The sequence below is a fragment of the Nipponia nippon genome, unplaced genomic scaffold, assembly GCF_047370975.1.
Source record: "Nipponia nippon isolate SJK-2023a ecotype South Korea unplaced genomic scaffold, ASM4737097v1 scaffold_11, whole genome shotgun sequence".
In the NCBI taxonomy this organism is placed as follows: Eukaryota; Metazoa; Chordata; class Aves; order Pelecaniformes; family Threskiornithidae; genus Nipponia; species Nipponia nippon.
In genome coordinates, this window is record NW_028262302.1 from 4778721 (window position 1) to 4806373 (window position 27653).

The following is a 27653-nucleotide window of genomic DNA, read 5'->3' on the forward strand; positions in this document are numbered from 1 at the left end:
GTTAGATCACACCTCTTTGGCCTTGTTTTTGTTAAGGCAAACGCACAGCCCATAGTACATATATAGATGGTACACATCATTTTATTAAAATAACACAATAACATTGTGCCTGCAATTCTCGCATGGGGAGTGGACAAAAGAGAAAACACCACACCCAACAAAGGAAAACAATCACATAACATGTACAGGTGTCTAAAATGAAATTAAGATAATACATGCTCATATAATTCTGTTGGTTTTGACAGAACAGGAAAATTAATATGTAAAATTGTAATTTACATATCGTGCAACAGTTTAGAAGTGTGAGTGGATCCAGTCTGATTGAATGAAAGGCTTTGTGAATATTTCTTTTTGATTCCGTGAATTGGATAATAAATTGCATGGGGAAAGAGTTACAATCAGCTAAGATGGACTGTAATAATTAATAGTCCATGGTAATCACGGTGCTTGAAAATATGCACATGTTGCAAAGAAGAGGAAAGTTGTTTGGTATAGCTTGAGAAGATAATGCTGAATCTGTTCCTTTTAGTCTGAGTTGTTACTACATTCCTCTCTTTTAGTTCCTTGCTCTCATAGTGATGAAAAAAAATGTAATATGAATTGTTTTTTTCTTAAGCTGTCTTTTCCGTCAAAGGTAGATAAATTACTAAAAGGCTTTGTTTAAAAGCAAAACACCAATGTGTACAGTCTTCTGCAAGGCCATAGCTTATTATTGCTTTATAGTTTACATTTTTCGGGTAGTATATGCATCTATCACTTCATGTCAGCCTGGAGACTCCTCCTTTTTTCCTTTTCATTTTCTAATATGCAAGGAAAAAATTGTTTACAGCTCAAAATATGCTTCTTATGTGGCATTAAAGTTAAATGCAAAAAATCCTAGGCATTAAAAAAATTAATATTTTTATATTGCTAAGTGGATAATACACTCAATGGAATAAAAATTTACTGTGTGGAAGATTCTTACATTAAAAGAGCAAATGGACATTTGCAGTGCCAGCAACGGATTTTTTTCATGACGTGACAGACTGTTTCTAACACATATTCAACTGATAGCTTTAATGTGTTCTTGCATCAACTTGTGGCTCTGAAATATTTTCCCTGGAAATATTTAACACACCTATAGCAGTTTTAAAGAACTGTATTCTAAAATGAAATATAGTTTAGATGTGATACTCTTTGTTACTGTTGTCTTTAAAACTTGGTTCCTCAAGCCAGTATATGGCACAAAGGGTAAAGTACATGTGTGCTAACCAGGTGCTTAGAAAGCACACTGTCCTTAAAACTACCATCTGTTGTTGCTGTGTTTTATTTCTACTTTTTCATATGGATATACTGTAACCAAAAAGGGACTTGTTGAACCGTTCTTTTGATGAGAAAGAATAGTATGTCTAGGAGCTACGAACAACTTCAAATTTTGTAGTAGCTTTTCTGCTAGTGGAGCAATTATAATTTTCTCTTGTGGAGAAAATGATTAACTGAAAATTGCACTCAGCTTTTAAACTTGTCTACTATAAGCAGTTCCATGGAGAAGTTATTTATAGTGAAGGGTTAAGCATGTGTGTAAATGTTTGCAAAAGATGAGCCTAAGATTATTTGTCTCTGAATGTATTTGTTGCTTTCAAACTAATTTGTGTAATGAAGACCCAAACTTTAATTTATACATATATATTGTTTTGATGTTGTTTTGTTCTGTAAGGGAGTATGAATAATGGATTTTTTTTTTTTTTTTTAGCATTCTTGTTTGACACTAGTTTTCTTCTCTTGCTTATGCAACAGGCACCAATTGAACATGAGGAAATAAAAACTGAATCTCAAGTCCTGCCAAGTTTTCACGAAGCAAGCCTGGTAACATTCTGCATTATCTAGGAATGTTAAAATATAATAAGTTAATAGCGCTTCTATTTGCTTGCAGAGTTGTTAAGATAGGTAGTTCATATTTTAAAGTGATAAAACTGGGAAGGAAATAAAATAGTCCTTGAAAACATTTTGGTACTTCATAAATCACAAGTATACCTTTATTCTTCTCTCTTTCCCTTTTGTGTCTCTTGTTCATTCTTATGGGGTTTGATTCTCCAATGGCTGGATATAAAGAATTTACCTTTTATTAAGTAGCGTGCTGATTAGGGCAATGGAATCGTAAAATTCTGTATTCATATATATTAGTGCCTATCATTTTATGCCTTTCATTCAAACTCTTTTTAAAATTTAAATATTTAAACTTAGATAGGTTTGGGGGATTGCTTAATGTTTAGAGGCACTAATGATTTATTTGCTTTACAGGATCATAGATCTCTTGATATAAATTTCTGATGTATGTTTCTTCTTGCATTTTGCAATTTCTACTTACAATTGCAATTTGTAGAAGAAACAGACCAGATCTTTGATAAGAAATCTCTATAAATATTATTATTTAGTGTTAATCATTGTATGTCCTTTGCCTATTACTATATTTATTTTTGGAAATCTAGTTAGCTGTTGAGGAAATATTTGGCTTAAGATAAAATTGATACAATGTTATAGGTGCTTCATAAAATGCATGGATGATGAAAGAATAATTGCATATAATAAATATTGTACTGCATTACCTGTCAGGGAGCACAAAAGTGTTTTAAAAAAATATTGTATATTCACCTGTTACATTGATTTCTTTTTTTCCCCCACCTCAGAAGTCACCAATAATTCAGAAAGAATCTCAAGCAAAGCAAAATGAATCTCAGCCTAAAGATGAGCTGTTAACATATAATAAGCAGGTGAAGCAGGTAAGCAGGTTTAGTACTATTGTGAGATAGTATTAGTTTCCCAATGCTTAAGGTTTTGATGCTTTAGAGCATACTGAGGTCTGCAGGCTGTTTCCTTACCACCTGCCCTTTAAAAGAAGATTTTCTATAAAACAAGTCTTCATACTGGTCTTGCAGCTTAAGGTTAGAGGAAAAAACAAATTAAGGTTCATTCGGTCAGATGTTGGGTTAGGCTTCCCTTTATGAGATTGGAAAGAAGATTACAAATGAAACAATGTATAAATAGAATCCTAATCTACATTTAACAAGTGGGTGCCTTCCTGGAAAATGGCATAATGCTCAATATCCTTTTGGTTCTGCGATATTTCACACATGACAAAAACTGTCATTAGTCATCATGACTCTATAAGGCTTAAATTTTTAGTAGAGAACACATATCAAGTTTATAGAGGCAGTACCACAGAGGACAAATTTGTTGCGAAGACCAAATAATGTCTTTTCCCATATATTGTCAGTTTCTAGCATTCTGGTATTTCAAGGCTATAACCAGATACTAAAATAAAACTCTAACCTGATTCCTTCTGCAGCTTTGATGTAAATGTTTACTTTGCCTTAAAGTTATTATATATGCTTATTGTAAAACATAATAACACTATTATGTTTACAATGGTATAATGAGAAGGACAACCAAGAATGCAATTTATTTCCACTAGGCAGTGTTATGTGCAGAAATACCAGGTAGCCTTGGCCTAAACTTAAATAAGTGAGATGAACACAAGGTTGGATAAGCTACATGGGAAGACTGATACAGGTGATGAAAAGAAGGAAGTAAAGGGACAAAAATGAAAAGAGAATGAGAGACACACATGGGATGCTTGTTGATGGCCCAGTATTTGCAAGTATGTTGCTTCAAGGTCTAGTCATCATAAGGCAGAGGTCTAGTCAAAATGAGAAGCCTTCTGAATGCTTAAGGGCCTTGCTTCAGCTGCTTCTTCAGCTCCTCCCACTGACTGTAGTTTGGCCCTGATTGTGTCTCTTCAAGCTGCAACCAACTTTCCTGATCAGTTTTAGGATAGCCAAGAACCAAAGATACACAGAGCTTACCCTGAAGAGCTAAGGGACAGGGGAGCTCTGGGAGTGAGTCACAGGCAGACGACAGAAACTCTCCATCAGTCCTGGCACTGCATTCTGCAATGGGGCTACAGTGGAGATGAAGTAGAGCCCTAAGTGACCTGGTGATGCTGGCCTGAGCAGTTCCGGTTGGCAGGCATTCTTCTACAGCTAAGGATTCATATTTCCTAGCAACTTTTGTGGTAGCAAAATTATTTCTGTTAGATGGGTTAGAGTTCTTCTGTTGAAGAAAATGGATGAAAATGAAATTATATTACTTCTTAAAAATTCTGCTAAATTAGAAAAAATATTGTGTTTTGAAATTTTCTGTACAATATTTGTCTGTCTGTAGGTCAGAAATGTTTCTAATCCTTCAGTAATGGAAATCTCATGTGCCATCTGTACTTGTCTGTAATGTTTTATATAATGAACATTAATAATGATGTTAGCAGGTAGATTTATGAATATACTCTGCAACATCAGTTGCTCTGTTTGTTACTAAACTAAATATGCTAAATTATGTGTAAACAATGCACAGTACAATGTCACTGATAGTAATTTTTATAATATTCAAGAATATAGTAAGATTATTTATTACTTCTAAATTATATAGTATTTGCCAACAGAACAGTTTCCCAGTTATTTAAACAGTACTGTGGTACTGTGATGATGTTTTTTAGACAGTATTGTTTTGGGCAGCATGCCACTTCTGTAATGCACTGGTGGTATTGTTGCAACAACACCTATCGGTGTGTGTTCAGTGATCTTACAACACAAAGTAGTTTGCAAGATTGGCACCTGAAAAGATAGCATACATTTGGTTCTATTTAACACAAGTACTATGTAATTTAAATATATTATTTAATTTCAAAGTGCATGCTTTCATTTTTACACATGCAAAAAATAATGGAGACAAAATTTTAGAAAGAGAAATGGTTTTAAGAACCCATATATATTACCTAAATGCTCTATCGCATCCTTAGCAGAACTATTTCTATACAGAGTAATGGCAATGTACTGTATATTAGTATTGCTAAAGAACACTATTAATTGGTGTGTTTTTGTGACATCTTATTTTTGCAATAATTTTGCTTTGCTTAGTGGGCTTTAGGGCCCATGCAATTTCAAGATAAATTGATTGATTGTGCAGATGAACTTGCAAATTTGGTTATACACAAAGCAGTCAGATGAAAAAATGCAGATATTTGCTTTAGTTATTGTAATTTTATGTTACATCTGTAACTGAATAACAAATATTTTGATTAAAAAGTTGTGTGTTAGTTCACTGGTATTTCTACAAAGAAAATGAAATAAATTATGAGATTAGATACATCTAAAATGTCCATCTAATAGTAAGTGTATTGGCTCATGTCCTGTGATTTTAGGTTTAACGGAACTCCCCTCTACTTAGTATAGTCTCCATAATTCATTAGCAAGAGTGTGTTGAAGTCCCCCTTCATGATCTGTTTCACAAAAAAGATGAGATCACAGAACTTTTGCTTATGATTTTAAAATAGTAGTTGCTGTAATTTTAGTTTTGGAGATTTTCATTAGCCATATTGGTGTCTAAGACATTGACAAGTATTGTTGAATATCATCTGTTACTTTGGATATCACTTACATGGCTTTTTTTTTTCCCCCCAAATTATTTGAGTATCTGGGCATTCCAGAAGCTGGTAATGGCAATGCATCCAATCAGATTACTTTTTTTCTTTAAATTGGACAAGAGATCATGACATAAACATTTACCTGACATTCAAAAGCAAAAATCATAGTCTTATATTTGGCTCATTTTAATGATACATTTTCAGGTAAACATATTACTTTCAAACTTTTATGTATTCCTTATTTTTGTTAGCCTATTTTCTCTGTGTAAAATTTTGATTGACTTCCACTTTCTCTGGTAAACATCAAATATCTGACTTTGGTCCTTCATATTTTTTTTATGTACGTGCTGATATAAACTGTGGTGTTGGTTTCAAAAATAAAAGAACAGTATATGAAACCATTTTAATTTTTAATAAGCCTTTTCAGAAGGTAGTGACTTATTTAGGTATCTTCTACAGTTCTCAGTGTCTTTTACTTGGTGATTAATGTACTTGTTTATGAACTATAAATGTCCATAATTTTTTCATGCAGTGATTTCTTCTAAGAACTTAAATACTGCTAAAGTTATCAGTAGACATAGACATGGTGCCCGGTCATATTCTGAGATAAATAAAGCATGTGAATGGACAAAGAGGAGTAAAATCTTATGCTTTTGTGATTCATTTAACCAGATATGTGACTGAAAATCTTAATTCGAAAGTAATTTGGTTGCAACAGTTGTATTCTTTGGGTTCCTGTAAACTAAGCCAGCCAGCCTTACAGAAGTAATTACCATGGTGTATCAGGAAGAGCTGGGCAAAAAAGTGGACTTACTTTTCATATTGAGAGAGAAAATTTTTTCCAGACAAAGCACTTTAAAATTAGTTTTCCCCACTGTGTTCTGTTTCTGTCTGTCTTTGTTATGCTACGATTATACTTCTTTTTTTTCATGAACCTGCTTTGTTGTGTTATGTGTGCAAGCTTTTAAGTAGAGTTGAGAAGAATCCTTTTTATTGATGGCACTGCTAGTCTGGTTTAGGAAGATGTTTAACGGTTTGCAGAAAACAGGAGTGTGGAATGGTTGAGGTTGGAAGGGACCTCTGGAGGCCATCACAATATGGAAAAAGCAGCACAAGAGTATAGATTCTGAAGCTGAGTTTTATGGAAACAGATGCAGACACTTTGGCAGCAGTGATGACTTCAGTAGTTCCTTTTCCTTGCCATTTGCTCTTGATCCTGGATTACAGTGAGCTGCCCACGACAAAATTTCTATGAGGGGACAATCTACAAAGGGAATCAGAGATCTAGATTAATTTCTGCCTTCCCTCCGCACTTCTTTTTTTTTTACTATTTTTTTCCAACAGGGATCAGTTATCTGATCTATTTCACAGTGTGAAAAAATGATTTTTGGCACAACTAAGCAGGTGGTGCTCTAATAAATAGGAATGAGCAGCTGTGGGTGGAAACGGTAGGAATCCCTTACACATGAATTCCTGCTGAAGTTCCTGTATTTAATAAACATAACCTTGAAGAAACTTTTCTAAAAACATCATCCTTTAAACTATGTCTATCTGTTTGAATTTCCTTAAAAATATAATACAAATTTTAGATATGTTCATGCTCTTCTAAGTTTAATAGTTCTGAATAGTAATATGATTTTGATGCTCTTTTGATTATTCTCTTTGTAATATATTGAAGTACACTCATCTTATACACTATTCAGAAGTGCAATTTGTGTAGGGCACATTGGAAATTTTGTTTTATCACACTTTTCTGCTTATTCTATGTCTTGAATAGCTGTAGGTGCTGCTATGATCTGCGTAGTGACAGCAGTTCTAAACTACTCTAGTTTAATTGAATTGTGTTTTCTGATGGTCAGAGTTGCTTGTGTGCCATTGCTCCTTGTTCTACTCCAGAGTGGGTGAAAATATCCATATAACTTATCAGTTTGTAACACTGTTTATTTTCTGTTCATGAACATTTTAGGCTCCATCCTTGGATGTGCTACAGGTGGAAGGAAAAGCAATATCAAAAATTAAACCCGATGAAGTTCAGAAAGAGCTACAAGAGGAACACGACTTGCAACGATCTTTGCCTCCTCAGGCTTCAAATGTCGAGTAATTTTTAAATCTTATTTCATTATTATAAGAAAAATACTGAAAATATATTGTTATTAGTGCATAGTATGATAGATAAGTTTGGAGAAGAAATAATGCCATCCCCCCAGATTTGAATCTGAACACTTGCAATTTCTGATCTAAATTATCAAGTTCAGTTTGGTATATCTAGTTTTAATTTGCTATTTATCTCATTGAAATAGTTCTGATTTATGGTTTTTAAAATCCAGAGGGCCTATTCAGTCCTGCTGTATACAGATGAAACTTCTCGACTGCAGCAGAAACTGAAGTTGCTTATGTGGGGGTTGAATTTGTCCATACAATTCCAACCATAATCTAATCAAAATAATTAAAAACAAACAATGGAAAATACCACAAATTTAATCTAAGCAATGCCAGCTCTAAGTCATCATCTTTAAATAGAGAAGATGTATTAAAAATTCATTAACTTGAATTTGTATTACAGTCAGTGCTTGTCTGAAATTCAGGAGATTTTACATGGAGAGCTGTAATTTAAGGACAACTGCTTATTACCTTGCTCTTGTCTTAGGTGGTATCTGTCATTCTGTAGTAGAAGTGCAGATTACAAAAGCAGTACAGACGGTGTCCTAATTTAACTGATCCTGTCCATCCCATGTCAAGTGAGACTCTTCAGTTTTATGATCTTTACTACTAATAAGATCTTTATAGATAGCTTTGTTTAGATGTACCATAGGTTGCTTCTTCACTTCTCTATTGAGAAAAGGGGGGAAAAAAAGAAGCTTTAATTATTAGCTTTTGTTGTTTTTAGGGTCCTGAAAGGTCTATTGGATACAGAAGAGAGCCTTTTTATGGCAGGACTAAAGTTTGTAAATGGATAATACTTTCAATTAAGTAGCTGAGAATAGTCATGGGAAAAGAATGCTTAAGTTTATGAAACAGTCAAATTGGCATTTAAGTGACCCTTTGCATGCCATTGCTTATCTGCATTGCTTAAAGATCATTTGGTTAGCAAGATTATATATTAAAACAAATAGTGTCAACAGACAATGAGTGTTTTACCTTCAATAAATACTTACTGTCAGATTATCAATGGTGCAGAAACTGCACGATTTTCTAAAAAAACCTGTATTTAGTGCATTAAGTGAAGGTAATGTAGGCCACACACATAGTATTGTTTTTTCATGTCCCCTTTTTTCAAAGAATGATAAATAGTCTGTTTTAGGAGAGTGTGTGCTGTAAAAACATTCACCTTTACCTACAGCATGCCCCAAATATTTCAGTTTACATTGATAAAGCATTCGGTTAGATCATTCAATGAAATGATAAACTTCTATACAAAAGCAGTAATGATAATGCAATTAAAATAACATTCAAATTGTTTTTATTTAAATTAAATGTCAAAACTTATTTAAAAAGTTCCTAGAGAATTGCCTGCCACCATTTACAGAAATCACTCCAAATATTGTAAGTTCAAAGTCAAACGGTTTGCCATCTAATTTTTTTTTTTTTTTAATTTTGTGGTAAATGCATTGCAGAGAAAGTGAACTGTGTTAGAGCATCCTGAGGTAAAATACTATAAACATGTATAAGATTATATAATCTCTATCGAGTTAAAAAAGCAGTATGAAATACTTCTTTCTAATTTTAAATTAATATTATCTACTTACTGAAGCACTGATCTCTGATTTCACACTCCAAAACAGTTACTTATTTCCATTTATGCCGTAACTGTGTTCAGTTAGCTAAAAAAAAATTATTCTTTGTGTTAAATGGGGTTGCTGTAAGCAGGTCTTCAATCCTAATCAGTCTCATGTATTGTGTGACTGAGTTGCTTTTCAAACTGAATATTTAATTTTTATGTTTAACTTTCACATTTTATTTCGTCACCTTGACCCTGTTCTCATTCAGGCAAAAAGGGCTCTGATTTCAGTAGAGACTTTGGATTGTAAGATCTGGTGAAACTGTCTTGTTGAAACATAAAGTAACTAGGCTCCTTTCTATATTTTAAAATTGTATGGCTTGAAAAAAATTATTTTGAGCAGTTGTAATTAAAATAAAAAGACTTACTGACACTCTTTCCTGTTGGGCTGTCATGTGCCTATAAACTTAGGGGCTCAAACTATATTAATGTAATGGAGATATATCCGGTATATACTTGATGTGATAATTTCTTGATTGTGAGTCAAATTTCTGTTATATTACACTGATTTTCATGGGTTTTTTTCTTTGTGTGTGTGATTTTTCTTTTATGTTTTTGTTGTCATTGTTTTTCAGAAAACGTAAGCAAATATAAAATATTATTTTTGTAACTTGAATATGTATTGCATGATAAATCAATCCTGTGTTTTTCCTTACTTCATTTTGTAGTTCTTGCAAATTTCTCCTTTATAATATCTGTTTATAACATAAGGTGTAGTTCTCAGTAAAACAAAAACCCAAGTTGTTGAAAGTGTCATTTTCTCAGGAAAACCTCAGAAAAATAGTTAAACCTGAAAACTATTCAGTGTAATTTCGAAGTGGAATTTTAACCATTTTCATTTGGGATTTTCTCTTAAAATATGAAGGCACTTATGAACTTTAATTTAAGTTAGCATATATTTGGGGAGCCATTTCTGAGTTTTTTACATCTCAGACATTTTCCATATACTGCTTTTCACATTGTAACTGTCTGCACGTTAGACATTTATTAACTTTGTAGAGTTCATACAGTAGCCGGAGACTGTTTTTTAGAATTTGATCCATGGCCTGTGGAAGTCAATAGACTTTCATCACCTTCAGTGCAACTTAGATTGGAGGGTTAAATGGCAGAATTTTTTAGTTATTAACTTGTTAAAGATAGTCAAAGACCTGGTGTTTCCTCTAAAATCAACAGCTGAATTGAAAAGCTAGGAAGAAGTTCAAGTGATAGCATATCATAAAACTAATTGAAAGTTTTAAGGGTATTTACAAGGTACTCTGTCATGGAAGAGAATTTGCAGGTGAATGTATATGTAACATTTTAACATAACATTTATTCATGTACCCAGTTTAAGCTGTAGATCTGCATTACTTGGTTTTAGTTTTCAGTGCAGCAAGTGAAAGCTCTCCTTAAATTGGAAAAGTAAAATTGTGACTACTGCACTTATTTTTTTACTTTAAAATTACTACCAACATTTTAGCTTTTACCTGTTTTTCCGTTCTAAATAATATGATCTCTACTTTTAGTAGAAATTACCAGGTACTTTATGCCAAATATTTATGTTAGCAATTTATATCCTATGGTCTGATGTATGTCATGATGTAGTATTTGATAAACTAATATAGAGAATGGATATTAAGATTCTTGATTTCTTTGTTTTCCTTTCTAGAGGTCAACATTATCCAGGCATTCATCGTCTATGTGTTGGTTTTCCTAGTTTTATATTGCCTCCTTATCTACAACTGGTTTCTAGAGTTTATCATACTTTAGACAGAAGAGGTCACAATATCTTATTTACGGCAGAGGACATGGACAATAAGGAGGATGAACCAATGTGTTCCAAATATATTTATTTGAAAGAGCAAGCTGAAAGGAAAAGGTATGAACTTACAAAATTAATTAAATCATAGTAACTCTGAAAATAAATAAGTTAAAGGATTATATGTTGAGAAATACCTTTCATGGTGTTTCAGCATTTAGTAGTTTCAAAGAAGTGGCAAAGAAAAAGATTTGAAAAATATTGCCTTATTTGGTAGATGTGTTGTAAAATAATTAGAACAAAGGTACTAAAAGGCTTGTATCTTGCTTAGAATGTAGACTGTATTGTTTGTTTTTAAAAATAAATTGCATTTTGTAGACATATTTTAAGTTATATGTCACAATTTAGGTTATAAATATATGAATTTTTATACTTCATTCTACTCCCATGAGAGGTCCCATTGAAATAACAAGAAATACTGAGCAAACAGAGTAGGCTTTCTGTGAATGTAAAATTCTGCAATAGTAAAAGGTTTAAAGTGCACATCTACTAGCCCTTTATCACAGAGACAATCTTACCTCAATCCTGATTCTATACGCACTTAGGAACAAGCATAACTTTAAGTAATGGAGTGTAGTTCTGTTGAGTTCAACACATGCACAAAGTTAAGCACATACAGAACTGGGACCTAGATAAACCTAGTCAAAAGTATTCACTGCATATATAAAAGGTAGTCGTGTGATAACTGCAGGATCCTGCATCTTTAAAGAATGAGGAGCTGCAGTAGAACAAAATGTGTAATAGCTAATTTCTCTGAGGTTGATACAGTATGTAAAAAGAGATCTGTCAAAAATGTGTTCTGTAAGAAGTAGTGAAGAAATGTAAATGGATTTTGGAAAAAGCCTACTCAGTTTTATGATGTTGTTACATTACCAATTTTTATATTTGATGATAATGAATTCCTAAATCTTTGGTTTTTTGGTTTTTTTTTTTGGACGTGTTTTGGACTAAAATAATGTGCATATAAATGAATATGAAGCATATTCTTTTGTCATTGCTATTACTTCGGTTACATTTTTGCTTTTTTGTGCCTTTCTAGTTTATATGGTAATGTAAAAAAATACAGAATTGGAGTCTTAATACTCTCAAGTTTTTCCTGATGGTTTTTCAGACTGGGAGTTTGCTACTTATAGTTTCTGTGTATCACTAGCTCCAGAAATATAAAATTATTGCTCATAAAGTCTGTAGTGATCTAAAGAATGGTAGGGTGGTAAATAAGGATAAGGCTAGGTCAGTTTTACAGGGCAATTTGTGTAGCTTGTTAACTTGGGCTCACTTGAAAAACATGCGTTTTAGTGCAGCCAAATGCAAGGTCATAAGGATAAGAATAGGGAATTAGGGTCATCCTTTGTAGGAGGGAAGATTGTATCCTGAAAAGCAGTAACTCTGAAAGGAGCTTTACAGTCTTGAAAGATAAGCAACAGAAGATGGCTGTGTAATACTCTCTGAACTTTAAATTAAACATGTTTACCTTAAAATAAAGGAGGTGAGACATTAGCAATAATATAGAAAAAAAAAGTTTTGGGATTAGAAATATTATACAGAGCTTTTCTGTTCCAGATAAGTGCTCTAACAACTGAGATAGTCGTGTCACCACTTGTTCTCTCTCTTGGCTGCATGACTTTTGCATTCTTTTCTGCTCAACAGCACAACTTCCTATACCCAGAATGGTCAAATAATCTAATGAGTGAGGTTTGAATCCTCAGATAAGCAACAAATTCTCATTTCCTGGCTCTGTGCTTCAATAATGAATTATCATAAAGAGGTGGAAATCACCACTCTGCTTTTTTTTTTAAAAAAAAAGTCTTAGAAAAAAAAAAATCACCTTGCTCTTCCTTGAGAGAATGGATGCATCCACCCTTAGAAGAGGGCTCCATGTTCTGGATTTGAAATGGAGGGAAAATTTCTGCCTGCAGCCCCTGAAAAATCCAAGTTCCAGAGAGGGGCATCAGATTTCTGTTGGCTAAATCTGTGATTCTTCTTCCGTATGAAGGTTTGTAGGACTGTTGTGCACTTAATGCACTTAACAGAGTGTTCCAAATACCATTCTAGGGGAGTGAGCAGAAGTGTTGGTTCCTGTATGCGATCTCTCTTTTTCTTGAATACCACTTCTGTATTAAGAAATTTTAAAAGATCATTATGTTGGTTTTACCGACAAGTTATAGAGTTTGTTTGAATATGTTACCTGCATGGTATAGTTTCTGATGCAAGAGGATTTGCTAAATGAAAACATAACAGGCTTAGTAGTTGAGGTTTCAGTCTAGACACAGAGTAGCTATAAGATTTCAATGTATAGCAATGAAAGCAGCTTCTGAAATTATCCATTACTTACAGCCTTTAAATCAAAACTGGATTTCTTTCTGAAGTGTATCCTGAGTTTCACCCGGCAAATTGTGAGCTTGAAGCAGGAATACTGATGAAATTTTATTATCTGTATTATTTAGAAGGTCAGGTTGGGTAATCATGATGCTTCTCTCTGACCTTAAAATATGAATCCATAAATTGCTTTATGAAAGTTTTTAGTCATTGAATTCTTTTGATGTAGTCAAGATTACCCTAACCATCAAGAATGGCATTATTTCAGGGTACAGGATTAGGCCCTGATGTTTCCCTTTGATTTTTGTGAGCTTCTGCTTCTGTCAGGAATTTGGGTAGCATATGAATATAATTCATGGCCCTAATTGGAGTGTTTGATTTCGATTCAGCAGTGTTTTCTGTCTGTTGGACAGACAGAGAATACAAGGACTCAATGATAATAAGGACACTGATCAGCATTGTAAGCAGGGGTTTCAGCATACCAGTAGCCCAGCCATTAACTGTTTTGGTGGAAGAGGATTTAAAGAAATTGTGAGAGAATAAATTGATGGCTGTAGTGAGCTTTTCTCAGATGTGAGAGGCAGCATGAGGGTGGGCAAAAAGATGTTCAAAAAGGAAAAAAACCCACAATCTTAGGCAGTTAGTGATGGAGTCAGAAGTCACAAAAATAGTTGTTGGTGTTGCTCTACTGATCTAGAGATGACAAAAAAGGAAAGGCTGTGAGGGCTTTGAAAGCAGAGGAGCATCTGATATTGGAATGAGCTTCTCTTTTTCTGTTACTTCGAAGAATAGGATAATGTTCAAAGCAAACAACTATGATCTTTGCAGTAGTGCTTTGAATGAATGTGAACAGAACAAGGTGATGCTTGTCTAGGCTAAAGAAATGGATGCTGCAGCAAATGAGATATGAAGTTAGATACCAGACTTTAGCTTTGCAGAGAGATTAGAAAAAGACTTTAATTTTAGAATGTTGTGAATGATACCTGTGTTCTGAGTCTGTGTGCATGATGGGATGCTAGGCATAGTGGTGAAGAAAAAGTAGTGGGGAAGCCATGAAGGTTGAAAAGGGAAAGGCTTATAAGATCTTTATCTTTCAGCCTTGCTGAGCTAGCACTGGCAGCTTGACATCCCTAAGAGGAAGATCATCTGATATTTTTGTTGGTGCAGAACAGAGTGATGAATCATGCTCTGATTCATTAACAGGGAGAGAGAACCTGTACATGGTCTTTGAAATAGAGGGAGAAGAGAGGACAGAACCCCTTGAAATACCCAGGAAGTTGAAGGAGTTAGATGGGAGTGGAACTAGAAAAGATGAATTGTAGATGCTATGGGAGGACAGGATTTGAAGAAGAGAATGGTTTGGTTTTCAAGAAGTAGCCAACAGGTTGAGGAAATTGAGGGTGAGTCTGAGCTTTGTGAACCAGTAGAAATTTTTGGGAAGAAATTTTTACATTGAGAGCTACATTTCCTGGAGATGAAGAGCATTAAAGTTTAAAAAGAAGCCCATACCAAAATTCCTTGCTGAATTTGTTTAATCCTCGAAATCTAGAAAACTAAATTGTTTGGAGCACTGCCATCTAGTGGCACCATCTATCATCATCCTCTGTTTTTAATTTTTAAAACTGGTTGCCTTATGTGGGCCTTGAAGGTCAAGGGTATCGTTTACCTTACACTAATTTAGGTCTGTTTAAGCTGTTCACATTTCATTACTGACCAGTTCCCCACATGTAGCTAATTTCACAAATGCAAATGATCTGTGTGGAGGTAAGCATGATTTCTGTGTAGTGGATAGTAAAATTCAAATGACTTTGTCAACTGTTTAAATAGCAATAGATCTATCTTTATTTTTTTTGTACTAGTTCTGAGTTCTTCTGTGAAAGAATCTTGTTTGATTGTAACAAAGTCCAAAGAAGCCTACAGTGGTAGGATTTTATGGGAGATCAGATCAAGAAAGCAATAATTTTCTTGCTTTAAAGTCTTGTCTTCATTATTAAAAATATCCAAAGGTTTAAAAATATATATAACTTTTCATTCACATCTGCAAAAAACATCTTGCGGAGCAGAGTGTATCAATTTATCAAGATGTAAACTTCCCAAGGTCAGCTACAGCTCTCTCCTGGGATTGACTGTATTAAGTTTATTTCATCAGATAGCAAATGTGCCTTGCTTTTGCTCTTCTGTTTAATCTTGGCATACTCTTCAGGCATCAGTTATCTGAGAGTTAAAAAAGCTACTTTTTTAGCCATGAAGAGAAGTATTAAGCTAAATATATTTTTATGAAGGTTATATATGGATAGTCAAACCTGTTCCTGGCAGATATCCTACAAAAATTTTAATGGGAGTTGTAGCTTCATGTTATGTTTGTTAAATTTCCTTCATGCAGGAATGTCTGCATCTCCCTGAGACATTCTGATTTTACAGTTTTTTAGAAGCAGATGGGAACAGAATATTATTAGATCAATATTATTATTACTCGGAGCTTTCCTCCATGGTGCTTCTCTCTTCCAGAAATGAAAAGTCTGAATGTTGTTTTGCATTAACGCACAGTTGATTACTTAGTTCTCAATTCAAGGAGTTTATACTATTTGTGACAGAAGCGCCCTAAAAGAGGGACAGCTGTTTTTACGTTGTTCACTTAAAACACTTTTAACTGCCAAATGCTATGGAATATTTTGATTGTTTTATACCTTTTTGTATCTTCTATAACTTCACTTGACATTCCTTTTATGCAGACACCCACCTTGAAGAGTCAGAACCACCAAATACTTAGATGTAAAGAAAAACTAGGAAGGCCAAACACTTGTCAAAAGTTAGGTTTTCAATTCTTGTTTTTCTTCTCTTTAAGAAATATGCCTTTTGTCAAAGCTTCCACTTGAAGAAAGGAACATTCCAGAAAGAGTTCAAGAACTACTCCCAGATCTATAATCTTTCTCTCTGTGTAAGAACTACAACTTCTGGGCTAGTGCTACATTTTAGGGATTCCTTTTTAACGTCCAAATGTACTTCAGAAGGCATTTTGTTTGCGAAATCAAATGGCTAGTTCTCAGTTATGTTGAGAACCCCCCATTTACACAGAATTCTGATAATTTAAATAGGTCTTAAAATGGAAATACATTGCAATTAGCATAAGTGAGAATCAAGATATAGCAGATGTGTGCCTGACAGTGAAATTGCAAGTAACAGAAGTTACACACTTTAGTTCCATGAATGCACAAAGAAACTTCATTATTAATTTAGTGTTTGCAGAAAAACTACCCCAAACCTGAAGAACACCAGTAGATGTCAGTGTTAGCATATGCCAATGTGTTGAGACAAGTCGTGTTCCATGTAACGTGCATTTTAATTTACATACATATATGGATACCTGAATATATGAAATGGAGTATTTTTTCTTCTTCTTTTGCATATATATTACATATTTCACCATTTATTGCAATCTGTGCTTGTAATTGCTATTACAGTAAGAACTATATAAGTGAGAACTTAAGTAATTATTGTACTATAAAACAAGCTACAAGAAGAATAGCAAAAAATATAAATGTAACTTCAAGTCTGTTAAATAAAAATATTCATTATAATTTTATATATAAATCCTGTAAGGTATCTGTTTAAGTGATAAATGTTATAGTTGCTGCTACTAATCTCTAAAATGGTTTTACCAGCTTGGTAGTAGTAATAGATTCTTCAACTCTGAATTTCCCTTTAGAGGTGCCAGGAGCAAAGGAAATAGAGGTAGAACAGTTATTACAGGATTTTATATACATATATATATGTGCACATGCATATATAAATATACTTATGAGTTACTGTGTTGTGTAGAAGGTTCACTGTTTTTGGAAACTGAAACTGTAAATAGATAGGAAGTTGAGAGGCATAATTACTTCAAACTACAACTTTCTAAAGTGAAATATTCCTTTTGCGAGGTGTTTGTCATAGGTAGATTTATTTAAAAAAAGGGCAAACAAAAAACAATCAGAATCCAATCCCCAAGTAATCATATAAGGTGCTGTTCAAAACCAGCCAGGCATTCCTGCTGAAATCAGTTCTCTGTGGCATTTAAGCATATTTGACTATAAGCACAGCACTTGAGTGGTGTATTTGCCATGCATGAAGTTATGCATGTAATGCATTTTATACTCATTTAGAGCTTAGTGTTATATTTTTCTTGTGACTTCGATAATATACACCATGGACCTGATAATGAAAGTCTGCTTAAAATTATTTGGTGTGTGACTACAAACGTTAAAAGTTTGGCACCAGGTTTCCATTGTATGTTAAGTAATTTCAGTCTTAAGGGGAAAAAAAGGTTTTATTAATAATTTATTTCTAATTTGATTTAAATTTTACCTCATTTTCTTTGTCTTTAACAGCACAGAAATAGCTTTATTGTTAATAACTGACATAATCAGAGTAATTTATTCATCTTTTATGTTGCTGCAGAATTTGTTATGAAGGAGTTCCTATTTCAGAGCAATTCCAGAATAATCGGACCGATGGGATTCATTTTCTTCCCCCTCATACATCAAAAAGTCTAACTAAATGCCAAAAAGTAGCTGAATATTGTCTTAAAAAGCCACAACTGCAACTGTTAGGAGAGAAAGTAAGAAATAATTTTAATAAATGTGTGCTGTCCGTGCACAATCCTGCAAATGAAGACACAAACTCTGGGCAGAAAAAAAAGTTTGGTTTTTTTTTGTTTTGTTGTGTCATGCAACAGAAGAACAGAACACCTTGGAAATAAAGTTCTGCTGATTTTTCAACATTTGACAATATGCAATATAAAAATGTATATGGAGTTTTTAATCAATGGGGAGTGTTGTTCTGAAACCGCATGTCTCAGTTCTTAATTCCTTCTCTGAAGTAATAAAATATGCTAATGTGCTAATTAATAACAAACAGAAAACACTAAAAGAATAAATGAGGTAGTTCATTCAGGCTGTGGAGCCCTGTACCTCTCAGGATTTCATTGCATTTGGTGGGGTTGTTTTTGACAAAATCATGTTTAGCAGAAAACAGCATTTTATCACCTAGTAGTTCAGATTCAGTACAGACATTTATAAACTGGGTTTATGTTAGTTGATAACTGAATTGTATTGGTTTTGAAGGTTTCCATTTATCCAGAAGCTTTAAAAATGTTTTGGGCTCCAGCTCCACCAAAATTCTCTGCTCCAATTTATTCATTAAAGGAAATTTTATTTCCTACATATGAGGTAAATATTTTAAATGTATTTTTAGCGTTCCCATATTTTGCAGAAAGACACGTCTTTTTCTAACATTATATTTGTTAACCGTAATAGTTGTATTTTATGTTGCTATCTTATTAGCATTTCTGTATATTGTAAGCATATATATGTACAATATATGTGAATAGTGTTGTTTAATTTAATTTTCCACAGTGATTTATTGGTAGTAATTATTCTTAATTACCACTTGCTATTATATTATTTTGCTTAATGTCTTTACATTTATGTTGAAAGCTACTTTTGCATAGTTTTTCTTCTGCTATGCTATGCTGGTAGTGATTTCTATTAAAATGTAATAAAATATTTCATATGTTTAACAAAGTCCATTTTAGAAAATGCCAATGTTTCTGAGTTTTGATATGTTTTGAATGTAAAATCTCCACTGTGATTACATTGTTGTGAGAGATGAGCCGTTGATATAAAAGGGTATGCCTATTGTATGCCCTTATTTGTAGCACTCTGCACCTTCATATGGCAAAGGTTACAGAGAAACTAGCATTTCATGACCAGTTCACACTCCTGTGCAAGAGATAAAGCACACTTAAGCATGGATTAATTGACAGCAGGAATAAACCTGACATAGTTCCCCATCTCCTAGCCTTACTATGACCAAATTGAGAGCTGTGTTCTTGTTACTATAGGGACTACTGCGACCTGACATAAATTACCAAAGCTGTAGATAAAAACTTTAGAGAATCAGGTAGCAATAATAATTTTCCTTTTGCACTGTGTAATTCTAGATCACACTGAAGAACATGCTCCATCAGAAGCCTAGGATAGACGGCTTCTGTGATGTTGGTCTTGATCATCATAAATCTTTAGCTCAAATATGTTATAGGCTTTATTTATTTATCTGTTACTATGTTTTCTGTAGCTGACTAAAATAATAGTATTGCACATATTCAAATATGCAAATATATTAATATTTCAGAGCAATGTTATTGAGGATGTCGTATTTGAAGACTTTTTCACTGATCATGAAGAAGAGTTAGAAGCTGAGCAAGATCATGATTTCTGTGGTTATGGACTGGTGTGTATTATGGTACAATTTTTTTTAATGTAACACTAAAAATTAAGCTTAGCAAAACAATTCATAGTTTGAAGATCTAGTCATCAGACAAAATATTTCTATATAGTTGACTTCTAGAAACAATTTTATGTTAGATATTTGTTCATTTTTTAATAGTTAGAAAATGCTAAATCTCACTTTTTGAAACTTGAGACTGTGCTTGGAAAGAGTCATTGCATATTTTAAAGACGCTTCTTATTTTGCAGTATTGTAGCACTAGGTGATGATTTAGGGGAGGGCCTGGGATATAAATAACAGGTTTTGAATAATATGACATATCTCAATGGAGTGACTTACTGGATGTTCCACTATGTCCAGACATCTAAAAAACTGCAAGAGTCAAGAAGCAGAATAGGGGAAAAGAGATGCTTCCAAGTGTGTGATTTTTTTATCTATAATTTCTTTGAATGTAATATTAAAAGTTAGGCAAACAATTCTGTAACGGTGATTTGCAAGGGAAAGATTGAAGTGTGGCTCTAAGCTGCAGTGTGGGTCTTTCCAGTTACAGAGTCCTGACTATCTCAAACATGGTTGACCTAGTTCATGAAGGCAAGGTAGGAAATGAGAGCTGTGGGCTCCACAGAGGACCTGAACTGCCTAATGATGGTGTTCAGTTATATGTGTTTACATAGGGTTAGCTATTTCAAGTGAATAGATCTGAGAGGTGGGAGTGGGTAAAAGCTTAGCCAAATCCCATGGGAAGTAAGTTGAAAATATTTCTCTACCAGAGAATGTGAGGTACAACTGAGTGTTCCAGTAGGTAAAATGTAGCTGAAACCTTGGAACTGGCCAGCAATGTTGCTGAGACCTCAGCTGAAACTGGGGAAAACTAATGCATGAGCACATCCAGAAATGGGCAAACTGAGGCTAGCATATTATTACTGCAGCTGAGCTCCCAGGTATAATTTAGTGTTTGGAGGCACTGTTTTATATTAAAATTTAGGGCTCCATCTGCAAGTTTGTACTATTAGAGCAGTTAAGATCGGTTGGATAACGTGTTTCCTGTTTGAAGGTGAAACATGCTGGGCAAGACACGCTTGCTTTTGTCCTTGAAAGAAGCTTTTTTAATAGTGACTGTGGCTATCTGAGAATATGTCATTGAAGAGTATGTGACTTGTAGATGACATGGAAGTGGAACAAAAAGATAAATTCGATTATGATAAAGGAACACTTGCTGCTTTGAACATTTCTTGCAGGAGCTGGCTAGAAATAATGGGGAGAATCTTATTTAGTATGTCAAAAAGGAAGAATTCTGTGATCAGCTTTGCACATCTCCTACATCCTCTGGCAGCAGCGACTTAAAATAGTTATTTTGTGTGTGGCTAAAAACTATTCGGAATTTTGTATCATGTTTGACTTCAGGCAAAAAGGTCTTATGGCTGTATATGTAACTATAAACTGATTTGGAATTGTCCAGCAGAGATGAAAAGTGTTGGTAGTGCTTTGCCTACACATTGACTGGGCCATTAGATGTAATAATTGGAAGTACTAAAGTCTGCAGTGACTACAATATTATATTTTATTCCATGTTTACTTGTGGACCTATTGGGAACGTCTCTTTTACTGAAAAAGAAAATTGTTACTAGGGTACAAGTAGGTCTATTAACAACAACAATTAAAAACAGATGAAGCACATACGGATTCTCAGGAAGTAGTAATACTATTGGAAATTATGGTTGTGGTGATGTTACGTGGCCGTTTTTTTGTCTGGCATTCCCAAGATAGGAATGTATGTGTGACTAATGTCATTTAATGCGGAGTGATTGTGACACTTTTAAGAAGTGTCTGGCTTAAAACATGTTAATTGGAAAGACATCTCCATACACACAGTAAATTCACTAGGTCATCAACAGTGTGGTGTATTCACAATGTTTTCTGAAATTGGAGCATCTACAGCACGTATATAGAGTATGTCCGCTGACTGTGCTTGCTTTTTAGCATTAATCTATATGAGTATGTTGAATGTGTCTTGGATTTTTGGACATCTGGCAGTGGAATGGGCTTAAGACATCCAGAAATCCAGACAAATGTAGTCCTTACTTCACTCTGGCAAAGGTGGGATTGGTTTTTTTTGGTGAAAATACAGATTTCTTTGGACAATAGCTCTATTTTTGGCAGTCTCTGATTTTAAAAGCAGAATGTATCTGAAAGCTCTGTTCATATTAGGCTCAGACTAATTCAGACTTATTTTGCTTTTTGTTTTATCTGTAGACAAAAAGTTTACTGAGAAGATGCCAATCCTTGCCTGATTTTTCTGACAGTGAGAGCTCAGAGGTATTATTTTATATTTACTTGTATTTGTTCCTGAATTGTGATTTTGTGGAAGAAATTCTTCCACTGAACAGAATTGGACTTAATATTTTCCTATTAGATGCAAAAGTGAGAGTCTCAAAGGTCTTTTTTCAAGTGGATTGGTTACATTAAATAAGAGAACATAGCCCTGCAGTGAGAACTTCAACGGGCATTTGGATAGAGATAAGTGTGAGTAGTCTGTACTCTAGCTAACCTGAAATGAGTGGAACAACATATCTGAGTAAAGATTTGTGGTATCAGGTCCTTGGATTTCAGACGCATCAGGACATCAATGTTGTCAAATTTCCAACCTGTAAAGTGCTGTGTACTTTTATGGCTATTGAAGTTATATTAGCTGTTTCACAAAATACATAAAGCTGCAATAAACCGTGCAAATTTTACACTTATGCAAAGATGACCTTGATAGCATTATACAAGTAATATTTTATTAACAAATTTGATTTTGAGTAAGAATTTGAGGAGTATGTATTTATTTAAAACTTTATATATAGGCCATAAAGACCTGCTTAAAATATTGTGACCATGTTATTTTAAAGATGGACATGAAGCATGGCAGTAGTTTGTATGCATTGATAAATAAAATAGTTTAAACACTAGATTTGCAATTTGAACTAAGCATTGATGCTTGATTTTTAAAATACTAGTTTCATGTTCAAATAGAAGTAGTCTTGTTGAATTCAGCTAGCAATCCTTTAACAAAGCTATGCATAGTTCATTAAAAGAATTTATCAAGTAAAAATTCAATATATGCAATTCACAGTCAAACTATTTGATTTGGTGATAAATGGCAGCTAATGATAGATACATGTAGTGATAAATGACAGCTTTACATTGAGTTTCAGCTTTTTAATAAATCAGTATGAAACTTAGATTTTTTTAAAAAATAGAATTTTCCTAAAGAAAAGCAGCACACTTGTGACATCGAGATATTTTATCTTTTAAAAACTTCACAAGGTATAATGCATTACCACAAATAAAGAATAAAAGGCATTTAGTTACTTAAACTTTATTATTAAAATAAACTAAAGGCTGATGCAGTGTCTTTCTAATAAATATATAAGTTAAATAATTAGTAACATGTCTGTAACCAAGCATTGAAAAGTGCTTCTTTGAGTCTAATTAATTTTTTTTCAAAATTATTAAATGCTTCATTTATTTTTTTCATTTATTTTATTTATTACTAACAAGTGTTTCCCTCTAAATTTCAGGCTGTGGACATGAAATTGCATTTTAATTTCTTTGACAAAAATGTGTTATGCCTAGTATTATAGTGCAAGTTAGTGAATTGGAATTAACAAAAAGACTGAGAAACAATACACACAATACATAATTAATAAAATAATTAATAACAATTAAACACCAGAGGATAACAGTTATTCTTTTGGTTTGATTTCATCAGGCAATTCAGGGGTGGGGGCACAAAGTATGAGTGCATAATTCCATTCAGGTATTAACTGTGTTTCCATATAATACAATTGTACTTCCAAACATCATACAAAGTCCTCCTGTCTTTTCTTCCGAGTTCATGAATATATCTTAGTTCATCTTTTTGTAAATGTCACCACCAGTGGCATACATTTTTTATTTTAAAATTTAACTTTTCTGCAATGACTGGGGGTATTTAATTCAAATTTCTTGTGATACTTTTTAGAGAAGATTGATTTTAGCCCTTTATGAGCTTCAAATAACTTTGAATTAATGTTTCAGATCCCTTTGCTTTGACATATATCCTGAGATATGCAGATCTTTTTTCCCATTAAATACTATAATTTTTTTCAACAGGGTAGTCCCCATGTCACTACTTTTTTTTTTCTTTATAATTTTATATAAAATAAAATCCAGTCCATTAAAAGTAAGGAAATGTGATATATAAATCTTATTTCAAATGAACACCTAAATAAATTAAGTTTCCTTTTTTAACAGACACATTTGATTAAAAGATCAGTCTCAGCTCTGGAGACAACTGCTTTCAAGGATGAAACTACGTTAAATATGTCAGCTAATTTCAAAACCAGCATGAAAGAGTTGAAGGTTATGAAGCAATGGATAGCTGAGCCAGAGGTTGAGACAGAGACTGGGAAAAGCTCCCCTACCAAGCATGTATTGAGTCAAATCTGTGATGATCCTCAATCAATGCAGACAGATATACCAGCAGAAAAAACGCCTACTTTGACTGGACAAGAGGATAGTGAAAATGACATTGTTCTTGTGGAAGGACCTCAAAAGGCTGGGATTAAATACACTGTTTTCCCAAGAAGAAAGAAAACAAAGAAATCAAAGAAAATAGTAAACCCTAGGAAATTAGAAGCTGTGATTAAGAAATTAAGTCAACCCCCAAAGATTCTTAAAAGGTTTTATTTAATTATTGTGTATTGCCTTTTTAAAGAATTTATTTTAATTGGTAGCTGTATTATCTAATTACAGGTTTTATCTTTTTAAATGTTAAATATTGCTCTGAAATTAAGTAATAATATTTTAGCTATTTAGGAATAATATATATTTTTTAATGCAAAGAAAAATGCATACTGCTCAGGTATCTTCAGGACATTTAGTATATACTGCACTTTAAATGGAAATGGTGTTGCTTCATGCAACAACAGAAAAAGTTTTATCTAAGTATAAATGCATGATTAAAATGGTCAAACTTCTTTCTTAAAGGCAAGGGGGAAATTAAGTTCTTAGGAAATGGAAATGCTAGGCTGGACTAACCTCCTTTGTACCATGAAATTCACAGATTACATCAAACAAGTAGTCTGCTTTTTACCTTGTTTTCATGTATCACTCTAAATATTTTTGTAGTGAGTGGTTATTACTTACATACTTCAGATATGGGGTACCTTAGAAAATATTAAAGTGTTAAAAAAAAAAAGTAATTAATGTTCTTGCTAGTTTTTTGATGTTTCTTAAATACCTGTGCTTGAAGTGTGACCTGCAAAAAAAACTCCAGATGTTGTCTATTTTTGTGTACAGTCGTATGTGTCCACATTGTACTTACACCGATGCTCAGGGCTGGTCCTTCAGGCCAGTTTTCCATTCAGCTTCTCCTTTTTTCTGCTTTTGGACACTTTTCAATAGTTTTATTCTTAAGAAAATAAAAAATACTTAAATGGTGTCATATACCGCTATAGAGAGCTGTGACCAAGGGAGAAGGTGGCCTTTTTCCGAAGTCTTGTTTTAGACAAGGGTACTGTATGTTCTTTCCTGTCTAAGGCTTTCATATCAGTTTTGCTAAACCAAGGGGATTTCATCTTTGTCCTATTTTGCATGTCAATCATGCATGGACCTGCTACATTTTTTATTTAATTTCCCTTTTTTTCCCTATTAGGATCCTTATGTATAAAATATTACAAATATTAGGTACATAGTATTGTAAATATATATATTCATGTATAAAATATTTTCTCTGTATTCCCTTCCGGTATTCCCTTCTGCATTAGCAAGGCTAGTATTGTTTGTGATAATGATTAAGCGTTTCTCTTAAAGACTTCTGTTTCTTTCACTTCAACATCTCGAAGCAGATGTTGATATTGAATATTTGTGAAGGTTCTCATCTTGAAAGCTATGAATTTTCCTAGATTATAATTTTGGAAATGTCTTTGTAAATTCAGGTGCTTTTTTTCACCTCTGTGTGGTGCTGCTTCTGCTTATATTCTCATGGCTTCTTCCTAATATCACTGGTATCTGCCATTGATATATTCGTCCATGTAGGATTTATCATCATTTAGCCAGGCTGGTAATTGTCCACTCTGAAATATTGTACTTTCTTAGGTTTACCATGATTCTTGTAAACCTAAGTTAGAAGCTTTTGGAGGAAATAAGCATGCAACTGCGAATAAGTGCTGAACGTTCTGGGGACATGAATCATTCAGAACAATTCTGCTTACTTGCAGTTTCAATAATGGTTTCTGATAAATGGCTGATAAGTTAAAAAATTATCATTAACAAGAGAGCTAACAATAGGTTTTTGAATAGTTGTTGACAAGCAGATTGCAATTTGATATCGTTAATATATCTGTGAACCTTTAGTTAATTTTAATATATTTTTCCTTAGGTCTGTGTCTCTGGGAAGACTTCCTGTTCATGATAAAATCAGTATCAAGGTGTCTCCAGCAATCAAACAATATCAGAGCCCCAGCATCCCTTGTTTGTTAGATTTTGAAAAGTTTGCAAAAGCGAGGGGTGGAATTCCAAAAGAAACTTCTGCTCGCATGTGGGTCAGTGGAATATGGAACTGCTGGTTTGATGAAAATTTCCCTCCTAGTGGGACTGCTTCTGAGGAGAAGGATACTGAATTGCTAAAAGGAACTGAGACGGTGGACTCTCAGGAAGCAAATCCACAAATAGAACTAGTTGACTCAATGCAGCCTGTCCTTCTTGAAGGTGCAACAGTTAGTATTGAAGATTTAGAAAAAGAAGTAAGAAGACTAACTGAACTAATAGAAAAGGAAGAACATCCTTCAGCTTTTCACTACTGCAGGCGCGGAGCAATACAGAGAAAGTTAGGCAAGTTAAAGTCAGCTATGGATGACTTGGAAAAAGTAAGTGTGCTAAGTTTTACTTCTATCAAGCACCTTTTTTCTGAGTGTCTTGAGTTCTTCAGCAGGTGAAGAACTAGAAGCAGGAGAGCTGATTAACTAGGTGAACACTGCCACCTTTTACCTTCATATGACAGCATGATCCAAGTTTAGTCCCATAAGAATGAAGATGCAGGCTCTTAATAAACTGTGTTTATTTACCCTGGTGTTCTCCAAGCACCATAATGTTTCTTTGGAGACCCTTGCTCAGGATACAACATTCCTAAATGGAGTTGGAGATGGGATAGACAAAAAGGACGAAGTCTTCTGCTTCAAGTTTTGCTGCTGGCAAAGCTGACAGATATATTTTCAATTTCTGCAAAAACATAGTAAGCAAATAAATTGAAAAGTCATGTATTTCCTATTTATAATTAAACTGTCATTTGACACTAAGATTTTATACAATAATACTAGTGTTTTTCTATGTATGTTTATTTTTTCAATGCTTTTAAGTTCCCTTTATAGTGCTATAAACCTGCCATTACTTCTGCCCAAGACGCTGCACAACTTGAAAGAAACAACCAAAACAGAATAAAAAAATTGCTGAATAAACAGAAATTAAAAGAATATTTTTAAAGTCTGTAATTTAAAAGTGGAAGCTGTAAAAGCTTTCAAACACATTCTTTAAGCAATGATATAGTTCTGTATGTGTGTGAAACCTGGGTAGTCATGTGTTGTACTTTTGGTATGGTATTTTCATTGTCATTTAACACCTCTATTACACACAGCTAGTCATAATCAGGTTGGGGCTCCAAAGTGCTTCATCCTATATATAATGTTGTACAGCAAAAGATGTCCTTCTTTCCTTAACCAGCATCTTGGCTCTTAACGCTGTATTTTGTGTTTGGAGAAGCAATCCTGAGCAGCTGCTTTAGGGTTCATGATCCTTGTACTGGTGTCCTTGATAATGCAAGATTGAACCAGATCTTTTGTGTTAATACTGCTCTGTGGGAGTAGGACATCATCAATCTGCCAGTGTCCCTGAAAACAATCTTAACAACAGGCACCTTTAAATAATGGAAATAGCTTTTCTTTTTCTAAAATGCAAAGCTCAGTCAGTTGGAATATTTGGAAATGTGCAGAGAAATGAAGCAATGAAGTACAAAA

General features: G+C 33.7%; 1 protein-coding gene across 1 annotated transcript in view; it reads left to right on the forward strand.

The window, feature by feature from the left end:
* TTC6 (tetratricopeptide repeat domain 6) overlaps positions 1-27653 on the forward strand; it is a 74886-nt gene that overhangs the window by 17100 nt on the left and 30133 nt on the right. The window contains exons 5-14 of the mRNA XM_087747232.1: positions 1777-1845; positions 2667-2759; positions 7422-7552; positions 10882-11091; positions 17788-17947; positions 18453-18557; positions 19522-19620; positions 21871-21933; positions 23896-24323; positions 26024-26510. Of these exons, the coding sequence (XP_087603358.1) occupies positions 1777-1845; positions 2667-2759; positions 7422-7552; positions 10882-11091; positions 17788-17947; positions 18453-18557; positions 19522-19620; positions 21871-21933; positions 23896-24323; positions 26024-26510 (1845 nt within the window). The remainder of the gene's footprint in view (positions 1-1776; positions 1846-2666; positions 2760-7421; positions 7553-10881; positions 11092-17787; positions 17948-18452; positions 18558-19521; positions 19621-21870; positions 21934-23895; positions 24324-26023; positions 26511-27653) is intronic.